The sequence below is a fragment of the Canis aureus genome, chromosome 32 (assembly GCF_053574225.1).
Source record: "Canis aureus isolate CA01 chromosome 32, VMU_Caureus_v.1.0, whole genome shotgun sequence".
NCBI classification, from domain to species: Eukaryota; Metazoa; Chordata; class Mammalia; order Carnivora; family Canidae; genus Canis; species Canis aureus.
In genome coordinates, this window is record NC_135642.1 from 5,938,252 (window position 1) to 5,958,163 (window position 19,912).

General features: G+C 44.9%; 1 protein-coding gene across 1 annotated transcript in view; it reads right to left on the reverse strand.

The window, feature by feature from the left end:
• RYR3 (ryanodine receptor 3) overlaps positions 1 to 19,912 on the reverse strand; it is a 513,451-nt gene that overhangs the window by 47,211 nt on the left and 446,328 nt on the right. Inside the window, exons 67-73 of the mRNA XM_077880434.1 lie at positions 19,247 to 19,487; positions 12,189 to 12,276; positions 11,996 to 12,088; positions 4,264 to 4,434; positions 3,952 to 4,011; positions 2,199 to 2,330; positions 1,564 to 1,676 (exon numbers count right to left, since the gene is read on the reverse strand). Of these exons, the coding sequence (XP_077736560.1) occupies positions 1,564 to 1,676; positions 2,199 to 2,330; positions 3,952 to 4,011; positions 4,264 to 4,434; positions 11,996 to 12,088; positions 12,189 to 12,276; positions 19,247 to 19,487 (898 nt within the window). The remainder of the gene's footprint in view (positions 1 to 1,563; positions 1,677 to 2,198; positions 2,331 to 3,951; positions 4,012 to 4,263; positions 4,435 to 11,995; positions 12,089 to 12,188; positions 12,277 to 19,246; positions 19,488 to 19,912) is intronic.

A 19,912-nucleotide genomic window follows, 5' to 3' on the forward strand; every position in this document is an offset into this window, starting at 1 on the left:
TCCTCCATACTAGGGGGAAACCTAGGGATGGGGCAGGCCGCACTTCATCAAACACATGATGAATCCCTCAGCTTACTGTTGCCCATCCAGGGGCAGAACTGCTAAAGGAGTAACCAAAATAGGAGAGGGTGGTCCTAGTGTTTTGAACAAATTTAGGAAAAAAAAAAAAAAAAAAGCTTCTTTGGCGAGATGTAATTTTTGCCCTGTTGGCCCTGGAGATGTGCTTAGGGCTGAGCCCTTCTGGAGTTTCGATTAGCACATCAGGCCTGAATCTCTACCCGAAAAGAAAGGAAATTCTTTTTGGAGTGTCACCACTCCAGGAAACAGATAAAAATCCTGTGTACTTCTGCTTTCTCTACGGGGTTGTGAACTCTAATTGGTTGCCAGGATGTCAGTGGTCTCCATAGCCATGATGACTATTTGTCTTCATTTTTTGGCTTTTTATTCTTGAATTCACTTGATTTTATGGTACCTCATCCTCTTCCAAAGACACTCTCCTGTTTTCTCAAGAGGCCTGTAGAAGCAGGTATGTGTCTCCCAGGCCATGACTCTCCACTCTCCTCAAAGACCCTATGGGGAAAGCTCCATTGGCCAGCTGGCCCAGCACAGGGTGAAAGGCACTCTGGACAAACGGTGGCCACGAAGCACAATCTGATGAAGCCAGTGTCACGCAGAGGCAAGTCTTTTATCTGGTATTCCAAGGAAACATTTCTTTACGTAGGATTCTCAAGATACTTTTCCGACTCAGTTTAATTTTCCTGACCAGGTGAGGATGGTTCATGCTAATTTGCAAGTTGAGAAAGCAGAGACTGATACTCAATTTGCAGTTCTGTTTACTGATCTCAGGTCCAATCTTGCAGACCCTGCAATCAACCTGAGGACAGGAGAGCTGCCACATCACCAGTGACACTGAGGCAAGTCTCAGTGGTCAACATTTGCCCAATCTGCATGGATACTCTGCCCTATTTTAATACAGCACATTCCAGAAAAGCCTTCACATATTTCTGACTGCAGAGTGTAGACTAACCATGCAGATAAGGCAATGTGCCCATCACTGGCCTCTTAGGACATCTCTAGCCAGGGCCCTTTCTTCATCTTGAATGTAAATACACTGTGCTCAAGGATTCTCGAGTTACACTTCCTGACCTGCTGAGGACACCTAGTTATTTGGGGGCCATTCAAGTATCTCATCATAGAAATACCATTTGGGGTAAAGCTTTTTAGAAAGAGCTCTTTCTCCAGGGTTCCTCTACATCCTCACAAAGGACCCCACCTCTGTAAAACTAAGAGCTTCCATATGCTTACTGAGCCTACTTGAGGGTGTAAGATAATGAGCTAAAGCAGGCAGGGGTCACTAGGGAATCATAGCCATTTTTAGTTTTTTGCTTACCTGGACTGCCTTAGCAGGCCATTATACTATATGCAGACTGTGATGGCACCATGTATGGAGGACTCTGGTTTCTACCCCTCAGATCATGAGTGTCCATGCTAGCACAGCTCTGGGAGGATACCTCAATTCCCATCACTGGCTCCCATGCCAGAAGAAAAGGACAGAATACTTGCCTGGGCAGGTTATAGAGAGGGGCCATCCTGAAACAGGCCACCACTGCCCGTTTCCGCTGCTTTGACAACAGTTTGTGCCAGACCGCCTTCTTGGATCTCAAAGGCTGTTCCACCTGAACAGAAATCACACAGGTAGGTGCACACTAGGCTAACTGGGTGGCAGGAGGTAGTCGCCTGCAGGCCAGACATCTCAACCCTGGAAGAATTTCGATTTCTCAACTATAGTCAGCAAAATGTCCCAGCAGCAAATGATTTGGCCTGTGGAGGTCTGAGGTTTTCTTCCTCCTCCCAACTGCTTTTGGATGTTTATTACTTAAGAGCAGTTTTACAACTGGTAGGGGATTTGAATGGGGTCATTTGATCTAAAAGCAAAAATTTGTAACCAAAAAAGAAATCAAAACAAAACAGAACAAAAAACCTCGAAGGGGAAAGAATTGAGGAGTCTGCTATATGAGGCATGAAGATGACATCTGGGAGTGAGCTCGGATGATTGTTCTTCCTTTTTGGTTTTTTTTTTTCCCCTTTTTTGGGGGGTCTTATGAGAACACTCCTAACTAAGAGCTGAGTGTGGAGAGAGACTTTATATTTGCCAGCATGGTCTTGTTTCCTCGGTCCTCAGGGTAGATGCTCCTTACCTGCTCCAGGTGGAAGACAGCTGCTGAAATTCTCTGTACACGTTCTACAGTCTTTTCTGGATTGAACGGCTCTTCACTCTTTAAAACATCTTTGTAGAGGTTCAGCTGCCACTTTACTGCTGGGTCATCAGACTGAAAAATAAAGCACACACAAGGTGAGCAATCCCTGTTCTCCTTTAACTTAAAAAGCTTTTGCTCATGTGGTTTCAGAGGAATTGAGACTCTTGTTTCACTGCTTCTTTCTTGTTTTCTCTATTAACTTCAGTGAAACATTATAGATCTATATAGAAAATTCTCATTCTAGTCCGCATCTCTTAACTCTTGTCATATGTCCATCCCTTTCTCTCTGTACCTCATTCTAACTTCCTGAAAGTGATCTTCCAATTCATAGATTCTCTTTTCAGCTGCACCTAGCTTATTTTTTTAGTCTACAAATTGATTTTTAATTTTGATTAATTCTTTTAATTTTTGTAATCACTATATGGCTCTTGATCAATTCCATATTCATTCTCTTTTTAAAAAACACTATCCAGAGGCACCTGCTGGGCTCAGTTGGTGGAGTATGCAACTCTTGATCTTGGGGTTGTAAGTTTGAGCCCCACGTTGGGAACAGAGAACACTTAAAAAAAAAGTCCAAGTCTTGCTTTATGGATACTATTGCTATGCTTAGCTCTTTAAGTATTTCAATCACACTTATTTTTTAATTTCCTTCTGCAGTTTCTTAGGCTTAAATTCTTCCCTTTGTTGCATTTTCCGACTCTCTAATGGTGGTAGATTTTCTTTCAGGTTTTTTTTTTTTTTTTTTTTTGTAAGCATGACTTTGGCTTCAAGAGTTTTATTTATTGGCATGTCAGTCCATATTCTAAGAGGTAGAGAGTCTCCAAGTAGTTTTATGGTTGTCTCTGCAGGGGATTTATAGGTTTTATTGGTTTAAGGCTAATTTTATATTAGTTTTTTGCTTTACATCTGTGCAGAGCATGGATAGTTAGGTCCCACACTCCTTTTCCTTTAAGGTTATTAAAAACCTCAGCCTCTAAGAAACATATCTGGTTTAGAAAGCTCAACAAGTTTTCCCAATTGTGTCAACTTCTTCTCATTCCTGTGATTTAGAGTGTCTTCTTTATTCTGGCACTTGGGATTTATTTTTACTGCCTTTTTTGTAGTATATTTTCTCTGCTATCTCCATATGTTTGGGATGGAAAGAAGTGGTGGTTTGTGTCAGCTTAATCTTCCATCTAGGGCATAATATATTTGAGGAAAAGGGTTGTTCAGATTCACAGGCCTGGAAAAAAGAATCTCAAATAGCCTTTAAAATCAAAGTTTGTTTGTTTTTGGTTTATACCAACTCCACAGAGCTACTTTGTCAGGATGTGCTAAAATTCCCCCAGGTGTCCATTTCCTTATTTAACAAGGTTCACAGTAAGTCAATTTGAGACCTAATGTAACCCCCTGCAGGAGCTGGATGTTCACACAGTGGTAGGTAGGAAGACAATACCTCATTAAATGCCTTTGCACCCTCTTTGTCACAGTAAAGGAAAGAAAAAAAATTAAGGGCAAAAACTCTCCCCCCCTCCACCCATGCCCCCCAAACAAAAGCGAAGATTAAAGGCAGAGAACTAATCCTACCAACTAAACACCTGTATTTGGAGCCAGTTTTTAGAACACATTAAAGAGAGCATCAGTAAACTAATCAGAGGGGTGGCACCCTACAGCCCAAGGGACGCCTTCTTGAGCTCTCCTCCCACCACCTCACCTTTTCCTGCAGGTGCAAGTTGTTCCGCAGATGTTCCTTCACCTCTTCATCCGTGTCCCTCTATGGAAAGAGATGCTAAATATTATTCCTAGAGGTCCCTGGGGGAAATGTACTGCAGGGCCGGGGAAAGGGTGGACAGTGCTTGGCAGTTTCACTGGGATCTTCATTATAAGAACAAAAGAAAAATTACACATATGTACAAGGGGCACATGCTCTCCAGGCAGCTCTAGAGATGAGGAGAGGAGGCTGTGCTTCCCCCGGTTGACCCTGCGGCTGGAGCACCCCACCACTGCCATAGGACCTGGGACTCACAGCGCCGTAGCGGGCCTTGGCAAGGGAGATCAGCTCCTGATCGCCCGGCGTGCACATATTCAAACCAATGGGCAGCATCTTCTTGAGCGCGGCCACGATGAGAGAGGTCTGGATGGAATACAAGTCTCCCCTCCGCTTGGTCTTCCTCCGTTCCTGGTCCTGGCCTCCAGACTGGGGGAGCAGGCAGGGGCAAACAGAGGGGCTCAGAGATTCCAACGGGACCAGCGTCCCCTTGCAGGCGGCCTGCCACATCTCCCAGCACAGTGCACCCACTGTGTGAGGGACCCCGGGGCCGCCCCACGGACCTGCTGGACCACACCCTGCCCTTGTGCGCACACCCACAGGACTGTGCAAGCACCCACAGTACCAACACCTACAGTCTTGGCTGCCTTGTTTTGGGCCAAATGAACAGATAAACTGGTGGTGCTGTTGTTTTACAAAAAGAATGATGTGATAACTGGTAAAATGGCCCCAGGAAAGACTGGGGAATCCTGATGCCGAGGTGTCAGCGAACAGGTGCAGGAGCATGTAGGGCAGGACCACGGCTCTGGGGTCAGGGCGGAAGCCGGGGTTTTGGAGCACCACAGCCCCCCAACCTCCACCTCCAGGCAGCAAACACCCTACAGGGAAAGGGAAGACCCAGAAGGGGTCCACGTTGGTACCTGGTTGGAGAAAGTTGTGGGAACGCTGCGGAAAGCAGAACTCTCCAAGTCTGTGAGGGCATGCCTGCCCCCCGCGGAACCCCCACCCTCACAGTGAGGCCCTCCGGTGGAGCAGGCTTCTGAGGGGCTTCGAGGCACTGGACTGAGCCACCCAACCGAGAACTCTCAGTGTCCCAGCCACAGCCACGTGGGTGGGCCCTCAGGGACAGGCCCTGGGTTGGCCGGGTTGGTGTGGAGTCAGCTCTGAGGAGCACGCTGCCCTCCCGGGGCCCCAGCTAGATGCCAGGAGCAAGGAACCAAGGTGGGGACTGTGAGGGAGAGAAATGGGGCTCCACGGAGCTCTGCTCTGTGACCTGCTTGAGGAGTGTCTGCAGGAACAAGGGGGTGGTGCTGTGGTTGGTTTATGGGGACAAGGACACTGGGCCCTGGGAGTGAAGGAGGCCAGATGCCACTACTGGAGTGGTCGTGTAAGACCAGGGACAGAACTCCTCTTCTGAGGCCCTGGTTTTCTGGGAGGAGAGGAGGGCGGGAATTAACACCGCCTTGGGACCTCTCTCTTTAAATGACTTGACTTTTAAAGTGTGAAAGAGGTTCGGAATCATTAATGGACACTCTTAAAATGGATGTGATTTCTTTCACCCAGCTTGTGGCAACTGTGCCTTCAGGGGGTGACATCACAGCCACCGCAGTGGAGCTCCAGGCTGGTAAACCCCAGGCTGGTTGTGGGGAACCTTGTGCCCAGTGCTCCAAAATAGCAGGCCAGGCCAGGCCAGCGGTGGGAGGGGCCGTGAGGAACATATGCAGGGGTTAGGAAATGAGGCTTACAGAAGGCGGCTTCCTGTGTTCTAGAACACAGTGGAAAGTGGAAGCTGCTTCCCTTGAACACCCTGGAGAGTTCTCTCATTTACTGAGTTGCTTGCGAGGTTCCTTACATATTCCACCATCAGGCATAAAATTAAAAAGGTTGTGCCTAAAGTAAAACTCCTTTTTGGTCCACATTACCCTTGAAAATCATCCATAAAGGCTAGAACCCCATTTTGCATACATAAGCTCTGATGTGCCCTGTACATATAAATGTAAAAGGTGAATGGTATCAAGTAAATAGTAAAATGTAACTCTGTAGATTTGATACAGAATTCAAATAATTTCTTGCTCATTCTATTTTATTTGGCCAATCTCATGTTCTTATTATAAATGCTGCATATGTAATGTGACTCTGATGTACCTACCACTTAAATAAAGCACTTCTAATCCTCCCAGTTAACTCTTGATACAAAACTAAGGCTGTTATATAAGTGAGAACATGATGCTCAGGGAAGATAGGTGATTTTCCCAAGGTCACACAGCAGGTAAGCATCTGGGTCAGTCAACATCCAGATCCAAGCTGACATGGCCATGGCTTCATTTCCCTCTTCTAACTGAGAGCTGCATGTGATCTGGTTCCTGCACATCTCCCTTTCTCTGCCACGTAACTTAGGGTAGCACACCACATTAATGAATTGAGAGAAATACTTCCAACTTATAATCTGTATGGGTCACTAGAAAGCTGTCCTAGGGTTTATTCCACCATATGCATGGTTTTTACTTTTTTGCAAAAACACATGGTCACCTGATTTCAAATTCTGAAGGTTAATCCTTGGAAAACTCTTTGAATCATGGGAATCTTGCACAAGAGGCAGAGATACAGTGTAAAAGGACTGGGACCATGGACCCACATAGGATCCTGACCCTATGTGGTACAGCAGAGGAAGAAGTGAGCCTCCTGGGCTCTCAGGCCCTGTCGGCATCCCTATCTCTGTCAGTGTGCTGGCTGCAGAGTGGACAGCTGGGGAAGAGAGCAGAGATAGCAAGGAGACCTCAGTTAGGGTGAGGCTTGACTGGCTTTCCTGGCTTCCCCATTCCAAGGGTGGGTAGGCCTACATTCACTCTTTGACGGGCAGGTGTCTTCCCTGGAGCAGGCCTGAGGGGGACCTCCAGGTGGGAAGATCCGTTCTGTACCACCCCCATGGTGAGCACAGTGCAGAGGGTGGCCAGAGCCTGGCACCTCTAATACTAGGACAGAAAAGACACGTCATGCATTTGACCTGTACCTTTACTTGCATGGCCTGTGTGGGAAGACAAAAGAAAAGAAACAAGAAGAGTCAGTAAAAGCAGAGGTCCAAGGCACAAAGTAGCACATGTTAGTCATAGCTTCTTAGATCCCATTTCTCAGCCACCACAACAGAAATTCAACAGTTCTGGAAGCCAGTTGAGCACGGCATGAAGAGTGAGTGAGAGGTTAGAATGGAAGTTAATTTGGCCAAAAGGACTTACACCCAAACCAAACAATATACCTCCACCCCCAAGGCAAGACTGGCCTCCCTGAGAATGTGCTGCTCAGACCCAGGTGGGCTTCAGGTTTGGCTGCACACACCAACCCTTTACATCTAGAGCCTTTCCCCTCCCACCTCCCTCTTTTCACCTGGGTGGGCTGTAGACAATCTGTCACGTAACCAAAAACCCCAAAACTTTCTTTCCTCCTTCCACCCACCACATTATCACCTCCAGCAGATCTGTGGTTGTGAAAAGAGAAGGAAGAACAGAGCTAAGGGGCAATGTGCGCTTCCACTAAAAAGAGGTTTGCTAAAAAAAAGTACCCTAGGAATATCCAGGGTAATTCAGGATTGGCCCACTGCCCAAAGCATGGAGCATCTTTCCCTCTGGTGCTGTGATCTTTAAATAAATCTTAGGTCACAGCCTCTTTCATGCTAGAGGTTCCATTCTTTTCTTTTCTTCACATATTGCTAAGATGGGTTAACTCCTTGGATTTCTCTAATACTCACAATGCTGGAAATATTTTCTTTTTACTTTAAAATTTTATACTTTCCAAAGAGAAATTTATTAATTCCTAGACCATCAAAATCTTTCCATTTCCCTACACATTATCAACAGTAGTTTATGATCAAACAGATGATTTTATGTGTGAATGTAAGGACAAAACATAGACTCTTGTGGGAAAGGAAATTTAAGGACACATGGTGGATGGTGTGTTGCACTGAGACAGCACAGGGAGAGGCTTCTAAAAGCAGGCAAGCCTGCACCATTGAAGTTCTTATCCCCACTAAAAGGGTAAGTGAGGTGAAGACAAGTAAACCCAACATTAGATTAGTGAGAAACGTGAATTTCCAGAAGCCAGTCTGAGAATGAGAAAGCAACAGAAAGAGAGAAAGCAAAGGAGGGAAGGGTGCAGGAGAGAAGGATAGAGAAGGGAAGAGTGGGAGGGGAAGGGGGAGACAGGGAGATAGAGACATGGAGAGAGATGGAAAAGGGGAAAGGTAGGGAGGAGGGGAGAGTATGGGAGCTGCACAATTGTCAGAGCAAGAGGAATATAAACAGAGTGACAAAGATGGGTGGTAGAGGGGATGAGAGAGAGGAGAGTGAGCAACTGGGGAGATGGGTGTAAGAAGCGAACTCCCACATGTAGGTCTGAGTACCCTTGAAAATATCAGCCTCGAAAATCTTCCTTCTCCTTTTTCAATACACTGAAATCACACTCACAGGGTGGAGAGGCTTTCAACAACAAGGAGCTCTGATACCTCCTGCCTTACAACTCTATTTTTACTCATAATCTTGGTTAAGAGACTGGCATTTCTTGGGCTAAACACGTTCTAACTTACCATTCCCTTCCGAGGAAGCTGCTGACATTTTTTCCAGAAAACAAAACAAGTTTAAAAACAAAAGAAAATAAAAAACACTTGCTCAGCTTAGTTACATTTAGCTTGACATATATTTGCAAACCGGTGTTATATAAAGAAAATATACAATGAACTCTCCAAAAATACCTGCTTTCATTGCCAGAAAAATAACACATCTGTGAACTGGTCTTCAGTTCATCAAAGTATAAATAGCGTGGCCCACTGTATTATTTTGTTTCTGCCTCCCTCTCCATCTGCAATGGCGTGTGCAGTGTGTATAGGCATGCAGCATTCCAGTACACAGGTCTCTGCAGCTACTGCCATATGCACTGAGACCAACTTCATTTATACAACACCAGAGTCCAGGTAAGAGTGGAGATAAAAGCAAGCACAAGTGACCATTCTGATTAGGCAGTAGAGAGAGCATCTAATTTTAGGGAGGAAAAGGTGATGAGGACTCAACTGAGGGTAAGAATACCTCCTCTCCATTGTCTCATATGTAGCTCTACCTCTATAACATACCAGAGAGGGCTATGAGTTGCTACGTACTGGAGGCAGGGTAAAGGGACCTCCATCTGAAAGAATGTGCTGCATTTATCTCTATCCTAGAGATGTAGTTCGAAACTGACTTTTTAATTAATTAATTAATTAATTAATTTATTCATTTATTATTATTTTGAAAAAGATTTTATTTATTTATTCATGAGAGACAGAGAGAGAAAGAGAGGCAGTGACACAGGCTAAGGGAGAAGCAGACTCCCTTGCAAGGAGCCTGATGTGGAACTCGATCCCAGATCCCAAGGATCACGCCCTGGGCCAAAGGCAGATGCTCAACTGCTGAGCTGCCCAGGTGTCCCTCAAAACTGACTTTTAAACATAGCATCCGAGTAGAACTGGGAGGAGTCAGGTAGTAAGCTCAAGCCCATTCTACAGATTGGTAAATTGGGGCCCGGAGGAGTTAAATGAATGATGGATGGCTATATCTTCACTCAATGGCTGGGCCAAGGGTAGGATATAGCTTCCTTTCAGTCTCTAGTCCTATTTGCTACTATACTTTGTATCTCAACTGAGGCCACAGGATCAATAGGAATGAATACCTGTTTCTCTGAGGAGCAAGGCAAATATCATTTAACATCTGGGGCCCATCCTCACATTCTCAAGACTGTAGGATTGACGCTTTTCCATGTAACTTAGGAAAAACTAGGACACAAGGTCACTGGGAATGAAACAAAAGTGTTTTCTCCTGCAGACAAACCTTACCAACAGGGAAGATGCACAGATTCTGAATATGACCATCCTCGGACAAACATACCCTTTTCCTCACTCAGCAATGCGAATGAACAGAATTTCCAGTTAGTTTGTTAGTAGGTTAGTTTTGAAATGTCATCCTCCGTCACCTCATCTCTTTCCAAGTGTAAACCTAAGGACCCTAAGTAGCCACTCATCACCAGGGCACTGAGATGTCTTTGCCATTTCTGCTCATCATGCTTATGTCAGAGTCATTTCCATTGCTTTGCTGCCATCCGCTGACAGTAACAATGGATACTAGCTGGTTCAGCCCAGAGCCAGGGGCTCCACCCCAAGGTGAAGGCAGCAGGAAATCTCTCTGGGATTTATTGAATTTCTGTAGGTGGATGGAGCCAAAGAAGAGCCAACAATGGCTGTAAGAAGACGACCCTTCAGAGGGATACTTAAGATAAATACCCAAGGATCTGGAGTCTGAAAGATCTTTTTTTTTTTTTTTTTTTGAAAGATCTTATCTTTGTATATCTCACGTGAGCAGCAGATTGTTTGCCAGAAGTTAAATGCAAAATAAATTTTGGAAAATAAAATAAAATTACCTAAAGCACAAAGGGATCCACTTTAAGTTAGGTTCCTCTGCAGCAAAGACTACTCTTGAATACGAATACATACTTCTGATCGCTTTCCTTTGTATGTGCACAATTTTATATGTCAAACTTTATTAAGCAGTGTATATAAGATTCTCAACTAAGAGTCAACTTTTGGATGCTGGAAGAAGGGTTAGTGTGAACATAGGTAAAAGACAGAAGGGGTGGAAAGTTCAGGGTGGTGGCAGCTAATTAGAGCTACGCACATGTGGTGAAGTTTTCATTTTTGGTTGTTATACCAGCTCCTTGTCTGCAGTTTCACGTACATAGGTCTTCATCTCAAACGGTTATTTGGAAAGATGCTCTAAAGGTTTTGCTACCAACCATTGACTATCATCTTTCCAGAACTGACTTTCACTCCTGAGGGGTCCCCATGCACACTCCACCTTCATGTTCCTCAAAGGCAGCACTGTGCCAGCAATGAGAGAGACGCACATCTCAGGCATTATATCACTTATACTTGACAACATATGGAGTCAACCCTCACTGAGGCACACCTCTCACGAAAACAGTCAAGAGTAAGCCATAACAGCTGGTAATAAAACATCACATTTAAGTCAGTCTTGTATGTATTTATGGGCACCTGCTGAAGTGTATCTGAGACCTCTTTACACTCCAAAGCTGCCCTGTGCAGAGCTGACTCAAGAGGAGCTGGGAGGCCAGGGCCCCCTCCTGTATTCCTGCTACGCCCCTCCCTGTAAGTTACTCTTCTTCTCAGACAGGTATCTGTTATGTCCTTATTTATTTATTTATTTATTTATTGATTTATTTAAAGATTTATTTATTTAAAGATTTATTTATTCATGATAGACAGAGAGAGAGAGAGAGAGAGAGAGGCAGAGGGAGAAGCAGGCTCCATGCTGGGAGCCTGACGCGGGACTTGATCCCGGGACTCCAGGATCGTGCCCTGGGCCAAAGGCAGGCGCTAAACCGCTGCGCCACCCAGGGATCCCCTATGTCCTCTTTTAAACATTTCCTGCGGGAATGACAGACGTTTGAGTTTCTGAATGCAACCCACATGGAAAATAAACAAGGCATTAAGAGGTCAGCACAACTGAAATCAAATAGCTACTGGATGGTCCAGATAGGAGGAAAACAAGCTTACTTTAAGAACATGTGCTAGTGAAGTCTTCAAAGCAAGGTAATTTCCTCATAGCTAAGCAAAAGGTGGCTCTAGGTGTGTGTAGTTTTGCAGCTTCACTGTACCAGAAGTAGTTTTATTTTCAAACTAACAGCAGTTTTGGTTTGGGGAACCTCTCGAATGCCTTAGGCAAGTCTTGAAACTTAAACTTTTTGACATACAAACAGCTATTTATTCAGAAAATGTGATGACCATGCTTATTTGAGAGCAGTTTCTTCTGGCTCATTCTCAAAGAAACAATAGTAGAGACTGTTGGTTTTCGTGGTTTGACCTAAATGCAGTATGGAGCTAATCCCTTCATCCATCCAAGATACATAATTTAGGTCAAGATCGAAGAGTCTGTGGAAATGATTTCAATGGACTTACTTTTGACATCTTGCTTTTGCTGTCTCCAGTTAAAAATGCCAAATTATTAATTTCATTCTGAATCACAAAATTTTGCTCTTCCCTCTTGAAGTTCTAAGTCGGGGGATATAAAAAAGCTAACATTACAAGAATGTTTTTGGAGGTCTGTACCTTTCACAGCCATCTCTAAATCCAGGGCCCACATATTCCTTACGTGAGATTTGCACCACAGGATGAAGACCTCAGCCACCATGCGGAAGAGCTGGTCAGAATCAGCATTGGGACTTTTGAGCCAGTTAGATCTAAGGTGAAAAGTAAATAAATATGCATATAAAATTCAGTAATGATTAAAATAGTCACACTAAAAATTAAACCAACATTGGGTATGCACACTTATCCAGATAAAACTACATTCTCACACACGAAGGTAATATTCAGATAGAATAGATATCTGTGTACTCCTTATGTGCTTGTAGGTGTGTAATTGTAGATATTTTTGAAGGGCCTACAATACTCATTTTCCATTTTACCAGAGGGTTCAAGGATTATCTTTGCAATAGATTTTAGCAAACAACATTTCAAATTTGTCAAAGGTTGTTTTTATTTTTTTCTTTTTTAAACAGATGAGGTGATTGTGGTTATACATTCTGTTTTGGGACAGGCCTTCTCTAAGCCATGAGGTTAGCAAGACTAGAAAAGCCTCCGTTAGTATGACATCTAATCTTGTCACTGACACTTGTCAAGACAGTTGTCATTGTAGCTTCTGAAATATGGAGCACTCTAAAAACAGTTCAGGCCTCACATCTTTTCCTCTCAAAGCCAGTTTTATGAATGAAATTTGGAAGACAATACATTTTTCACCATTGTTCTAAGTATATGGGCAGAGACCAAACATTTCTTATGCCCTCTGAAATGGTTTAGAAATTCCCTATAAATAGCATGACTCACTTTTCTTTCTTTTTTTTAAATTAAAATCCAGACCAGGTTAAGAATTTCACAGTGGCAGCAAGGAGGCTAAATTGCAGTAGAATTCAGTCATTTCCTAAAAGTAGTCTTGCCTCTAAGTATCTTACATATTGGATCAAACTGTATTTTGAAAGGGCTAGGTGAGGTGCCATTTTCAAATATCTGTGTAAAGTAACACAGTAGAAGTTAAATCATCTTTCATTCTTAGGTTAAAGAAAACTTTAGTTCTCATGAATGGTCTGAAAAATCCATCGTCCCTTGGTGCATGCAGGGTAACAGCTATCAAAAGCCAGTTCCATAAGCCTTGGGACACCACACTGAATTGTCCTGGGCAACCTGCACCTTCTGCTCATTCGTGGAGAGCACCGGGCTAAGGAGGAAAGGGGAAGACTCATGAGGCCAAGGCCACCTTTGGACCCCTCTCTTGTCTCCTCCATTCCTTATTGCCTTGAGTTCTAGCCTCAAGGACATGCTTATGTTTCTTGTGTTCTACCTCAACTAGCTTCTCCTTTACATGGCAGATGCTGCAGGTTGTCTACCCCATACTCATCCTACTCTTCTTCCTTAGGAACAAAAGTCCATTTTATCCAGGATGCATTATGTCTGCTGCAGACCACATGACCCAGCCTCCCTTGAGGGATAGCCATGTAACTAAGTTCTGATCAATGAGATGGAAGTGAAGTTGTTGGATGGACCTTCTGGAAAGGCTCTCTAAAAGGGGATCAGATAGCAGAAGATGCCCTTTGCCTTCCCCCTGTTGCTTTCATACCTCCTGCCCAGAATGAAAATATGATGGCTCAGACTATATTTCTTATTTTTTTTAAATTTTTTATTTATTTATGATAGTCACAGAGAGAGAGAGGCAGAGACACAGGCAGAGGGAGAAGCAGGCTCCATGCACCGGGAGCCCGACGTGGGACTCGATCCCGGGTCTCCAGGATCGCGCCCTGGGCCAAAGACAGGCACCAAACTGCTGCGCCACCCAGGGATCCCCTGGCTCAGACTATAATTGGCACACTGTACCATTAGGTAACTTCAAGGACAGAAGCCAGTGTTTAGAATGGAAAGACAGAGGAATGAGGCTCTTTAATGAGGAGCAATCGCACTGGCTCTGGATTGAGTATCTCTGGACTTTGTGAGATTTATCTTCTAGTTTCTTTAAGCCACTACAATCAGGTATCCATTATCAGCAGCCAAATGCAATCCAAACTTGAGGCTTGAGATTGGCAATGCTTTCTTATTCCATTCATGTTGATTTTTCAGGATCAAGTATCAAGTTTTGTCAGAACTGCCAGCTATTCATTCCTCAGTATTTTGGTTTAAGTGAGCTTTGTAAGTTTGCACTGTGCCCTGAGTGGGAAGAGGTGAGGGGTCACCTCTCCAGCCAAGGAAAAGTACAGCACAGGGTGTGTGAGCAGCAGGAGCTCTGAAAACAACAAGTGAGGTGAACATTTCCTCACAGAAGATGGAAGGAGATTCTGATCCCTTTGCCTTCCACAGGAACGCAGAGTTCAGTGAATGAATTTTGTTTTCAATACCCTTTTTCTTCTAGGAGGCGTATTTTTGCCTCTTATTTCTAGTGAGGTTCTTTCTTCAGGTTCAGAGTGGTAGGTATGAATGAAGGATACCTCACCCCATATTTCCCCAGGCACACAAACTCACACCTCTCTGATATTTGCAGGTGAACAGAAGATCCTGACCTCACCTCTCCTATTTGCCCATATCTTTTCTGCCCCCACGATGCAGCCGGGCTCGTCTCCTGCCTGCTCTCCGACTCCCAGAACCCAGATCTCTCTCAGTATCCAGCCACTTGATCCTTTGGGAGGATATTTGGGTCTCTTTTATCACCAAGACTGTATGATGCCAAAAGACAGTCGGAAAAGGCAAGGCTGTAGGTGAGCAAGAAGATTGGGTGTAGAGATAATGATCTGCAGGGAGGTGGATGGCTGAAGCAACGTTAGTGGATGAAATCACTGAGCATATTAGCAGAAAACAAGAAATGCACAAATAAAATCCTGGATGACTGCAAGAGTAGAGAGTTAGATTTCATTTTTGAAATGACAAGTTATCAGGTTTTCAAAGAAAGGAAAGCCAGTTATCAGGCTTTGAAAGAAAGGAAAGCCAGATTCCTACCTTAATGGTCAGGTTGTCTGAGTTAGAGTTAAGAGCTTATCTCAACCGGTTCCAAGCTTCTCGCAGAGGACACAGCCCGCGGCAGTCACTGCAGAGCATGTGCTCCGATTCCCTTCAGCAGCCCGAGAGATGGGTTTGCACCCCAGACCATACCATTTAAAGCTGTTCATTTCTGTGATCTGAGTGTTCCTGGCTGTCAGGAAGGAGGCTGAAAAGCTGTTGTCTCATGCGGAGAGATCCATTTAACATGAGAAGATGGAGAGCTGACCTGCTCAGCTCTGACCACACTACCCCTGGATTTCTTGCTCATTCTGGGTCAATGCTGGGCTGAAAATGGACCAATAGAAGCTTCTGTTCAGAACAGTGTTCCAGAGGGCAAAGGAACCTGAAACAGTGCCATGACTGGGCTGAAGGGGGTACAAAGGGTTAACAGGACGTGGAAGAACAGGGAGGAGGACAGGACAAGATGGCTCTCTTCAATAATTAAAGAGCTGCCACAGGAGAGATCGGAATAGTTTTGTGAGGATCTAAAGAGCAAAGTCAGAGCTGATGGACAGAAGCCACCCATCCGAGCTCAGGACTGTTAGGACTGTCTGAAACTAGAATGGGAGGCACTCATGGCAAGTCTGCCGCTGCTGTTGGCAAGCGTGGTGGATAACAAGAGGCAGAAATGCACTGCCAGGAGCAAGGAAGAGGTGTTTGCTCATCCGGTTACAGGTAAGTAAAGTGACCACTATTTTTCTTGCCAATTTACAGTCCCATAGTTCCAAGCCAGCAATTCTTTTGGTGAAGAAAGTACCCAAGAAGGTAAAGGCATACACATAAGATGGAAGTATTACTAGGTTGGGCTTGGGTGGCCATGACATTCTCTGGTGTTCAAGGAAGAGCAGGTTGAAAAGGGGATGAATGAATTAATGATGATCTCAAAGACTCTCTGACATTGCCATTTTTAGCAACTGTCAAGCACTGTATTAGTAGAACACATTCTATCTTGAGTCTTGATCGTCAATAGTGACAAATGCAATTAAAGAGCTATTCTAGGAGCAACCTTACTCTGCTTTCATTTTTGTTTTCACCTCAAACCCTGACAAATCCCCTCTCTAACTGCTAATATAATTACGTTATTGGAAATGACGCAAACAATGATCCTTACAGCAGGGTTTCTTTTGAGAGGGTCAAGTCTCCTAGATAGGAAAGAGATATTATCTACTATAAAGTATTTATTTTCAAATAAATTTATTTTCATTATTTATAATGAAAGTAGTTGATTATTTTAAATAGTAAGCACAATTTTCCTTACAAAATAAACGCAAAAATGGGAGTATCCAGACCTATTTCCTGTCCATGACAGAATGGCCTACTACTCAAAAGTTAGCAATACTGCCCCAAATATTCCTGGATCCTTAGGTCTACTATTTTAAACTTTTTCCACTTTATACATTAGGCCTTTAAAGTTGAAGAGGGTATGGTATAATAAAAATACCTATTTGGTCCTTGCTCCCCACTAGGACCAACAATCCTGTTCCCCTGCCTATTCATAGATGTTAGCCCCCCATGTCCTCACCTTCCTCAACAACCAGCTTAAATTCTATGGTCAGTCTTTACAATTATCCTCTTACACACGCCCTCAACTTCCTCACCTATTTTTCTTTGTCATACTCACTTTACAAAACCCCAACTTTGGTTTAATCCAACTCTTTCTCTACTTTGAGCATGGACCTGGGGGTGAACTGGCTAGAGAAGAAGACAACTTAGTGATGAGTTTCACTTTGGATCCATGACCATGGATCTCAAGGGCAGCCCCTAATGCTGCCCGGTCACCACTCAGCCCACCTCCTTTCCCCCTCCCCCTGGCTACTGCCCCATAGCTTCTCTTTACTCCTCAAACCTCCAAGCACCTTCTCCCCATCCTTTTTCTCAGCTGATTATCTTGCTTCCTACATCAGTGAGAAAATGGAAGCAACCAGAAAAGGACTCCCCCAGATCCCTGGACATAGTGTGTGTGTGTGTGTGTGTGTGTGTGTGTGTGTGTGTGAGTATGTGAGTGTCTACCAGCTTTAGGACCCAGACTCCCTTTCCTCCTCCTTGTTGTTGGGGATAAACTATCCAGTGCTGACCTGTTGCCTGCTCAGAGAACATTGCTTTAGAAATTATCTCCCTCACTCCTATATGGTAAATCTCCTCTTCTCTAACTAGGTCATTCCCATTAACAAAGAAACAAGCCGACATGTCTCCCATCCTAAAGACTCTTCTCTTGACACTACTTCTGCCTCTGGTTAGCATCCTATTTCTCTGTTCCCCTTTGTGGTAAAACTCCTTGAACATGTGGTCTGCATGCTGTATCCAGGCCTTTTTCACCCTTTCTCTTCCAACTCATTGCAAAGAGGCTGCCTTTTCTCATTGTTACATTGAAACTGTTCTCCTCGAGATCACTGATAACCTTTTCATCAATCTTTCTTCCTGGCTATGCCTTGTGAAGTGGGCACCCAGGACACAACATTCTGTCACTTTCCCTCCTGTCTCACTGCTCGTTCCCACTCAGCCTCATCCCCTGGTTCCTCGTCTTCTGTCTGACCTCTTGATGCTGGTGAGCACAAGGGCCTGGTTTTTTGTTCTTGGACTCCTCTCTCTTCTCAATCCTTTCTCTCATCCAGTCTCATGGTTCTCCAGCATGCTCCTGACTCCAAACTCCCATGTCTACACCAGAACCTTCTCCCGAACTCTGGACTCACATATTCAACTACCCACTCAACATTTTCATTTTTATATTGAATAGGCAACCCAAGCTTAACATGTCCAAAAGAGATTTCCAGATCTTCCCCTAAAAAACATGTGCACCCACAATCTTCCCCCAACTCAGTTGCTGGAGACTTCATCCTTCCATTTACTCAGAATCACCCTGGACCCTTTTCTCTTCTCTCATTCCCAATCAGGAAGTCCTAAAGGCTCTACCTTAAAAACAGACCCAGCACCTGGCATCTTCTCTTCTTTGCTACCACCCTGGCCTCAGCCATCAAACTCTTTTTTTTTTATTGTGATAAAACACATATAAAATTTGCTGTTAGTGACATTTAGTCCATTCACCAGGCCAGGCAGTCGCTATCACTGTCTAGTTTCCAAATATGTTTATGACTCCAAAAGGAAACCCCAGGCCCATTTAGCAGGTGCTTCCTCATCCCTCCTCCCCCTAGACCCTGGAAATCTCCCGTTGGCTCTGTCTCTAGGGATCCCCATCAGCTCTTGATGGGATCATTGTGAACCCTCCAACTGGTCTCCTCACCCCTTATTTGCCTCCATGCCTCACCACAGCATTCAAAAAGCAACCTGGATCACATCACAGAGTAGCTCAAAGCCTCCACTAACTTCTCATCTCACTCGGAATAAAAGCCAGAGTCTTCACATGGCTCACTTGGCCCCATGTTGCTTTCTTGACATCTCCCACCATTCTGCTGCCTCCTCATTCTTCTTTAGCCACACCGGCCTTCTTATAATCCCCTAAGCACCCCAACCCACTCCTTCCTCAGGGCTGACTCCACACGGTCCTTCTTCCTGGGAATAAACCTCTTCCCAGACCTGCATGATTCCCCACTTCACCTATTTCAGGTCTTTGCTCAACTACTGCCTTCTTAGCTAACATTCTGTTTAAAGCTGCGACCCTACCCCACCCTGGCATTCCTCATTCTCTTCACCCTGCTTTGCATAATTGACTTACATCAGGAAAGTAGAGCAGTAGGTATTTAAGTTCTTATTTGGTTTACTGTCCATGTGCCCCACTTCCCTGCCACAACAAGATTTTTAGACCAGACATCTTTATTTTGTTCATGCCTCCCTCCCTCCCCCCCAATGCCTGGAACAGTGCCTGACACACAGTAATAGCTGCTGAATGAATATGTGACAGAACTCTGTGGAGAGGGGAAGAAGTAGGTCACTGCTGCCCCTGCCTGACCCACTCCCTCTGACCTCCGGTAGCATGTGTTGATGGATGGAGCGGCCACATCATGGGCCAAATAGAATCACTGTCCAAGGAAAGCGCTTTCCGGAGGTGCTACGTGGGGGATTCTTTTTTGGATGGGCAGGAGTGGCTTGTGGTGGCAGCTGTGACCTCACACTCTCGCCTATAACACAACCCAACACCAACTTTTCATCCTGTGGAAGGCTGCCCCGCCGCCATACCTGTTGTTGTCCACGTAGCGAATCAGCATGGGGTAGAAGGCATAGAGGTCTCTGCAGAGGACTGCAAACTCGTCCAAGATGAGGAGCTCCGCCTCTTGGGTGTCTCCTTTGGTGTCGGCTTTCAGCTGCTCCTCCTCCTGCACAGTCTTGACAGCCTTTTTCTTCAGCTTCTCCAGAGTTGGGATGAAGTGGCTCTTCAGCAGGTCTGGCCGTGCTTTGCTGATGATTGGCTGGGCGTACACTGCGTTTGCAAACAAAAAGCCTCCACCTCATTTCACACACTAGGATAATTGATCAAAGGAAAGAAGTAATCCTGAAAGGTGAGGCTGCAACAACCCACTGACTCAGGACAGCCATCGCCCTATTCCCTTCTTTCACGGTCCACTAGGCGCTTCCCCCTCACAAAGACACAGTGAGGGCAGGGAGCCACGGAGAAGGTAAGGTCTCTACTCCCATTCTGCTGGTCCAGGCCATAGGGAGCCCCTGTCACCCTAGAACTCCTCATGCCTGCCTGGCATTGGCCACACTCTTAGCTCCTCACCACACAGTTTTAGTATGTTCATCCTAGTGTGGGCTCACCAGCTAAATTATAAATTCCTGGGATAGAGCCTTTCCCTGCCTAATAACCAGCACTATGCTGAGCCAAGAATAGGCACTCAGTACTAT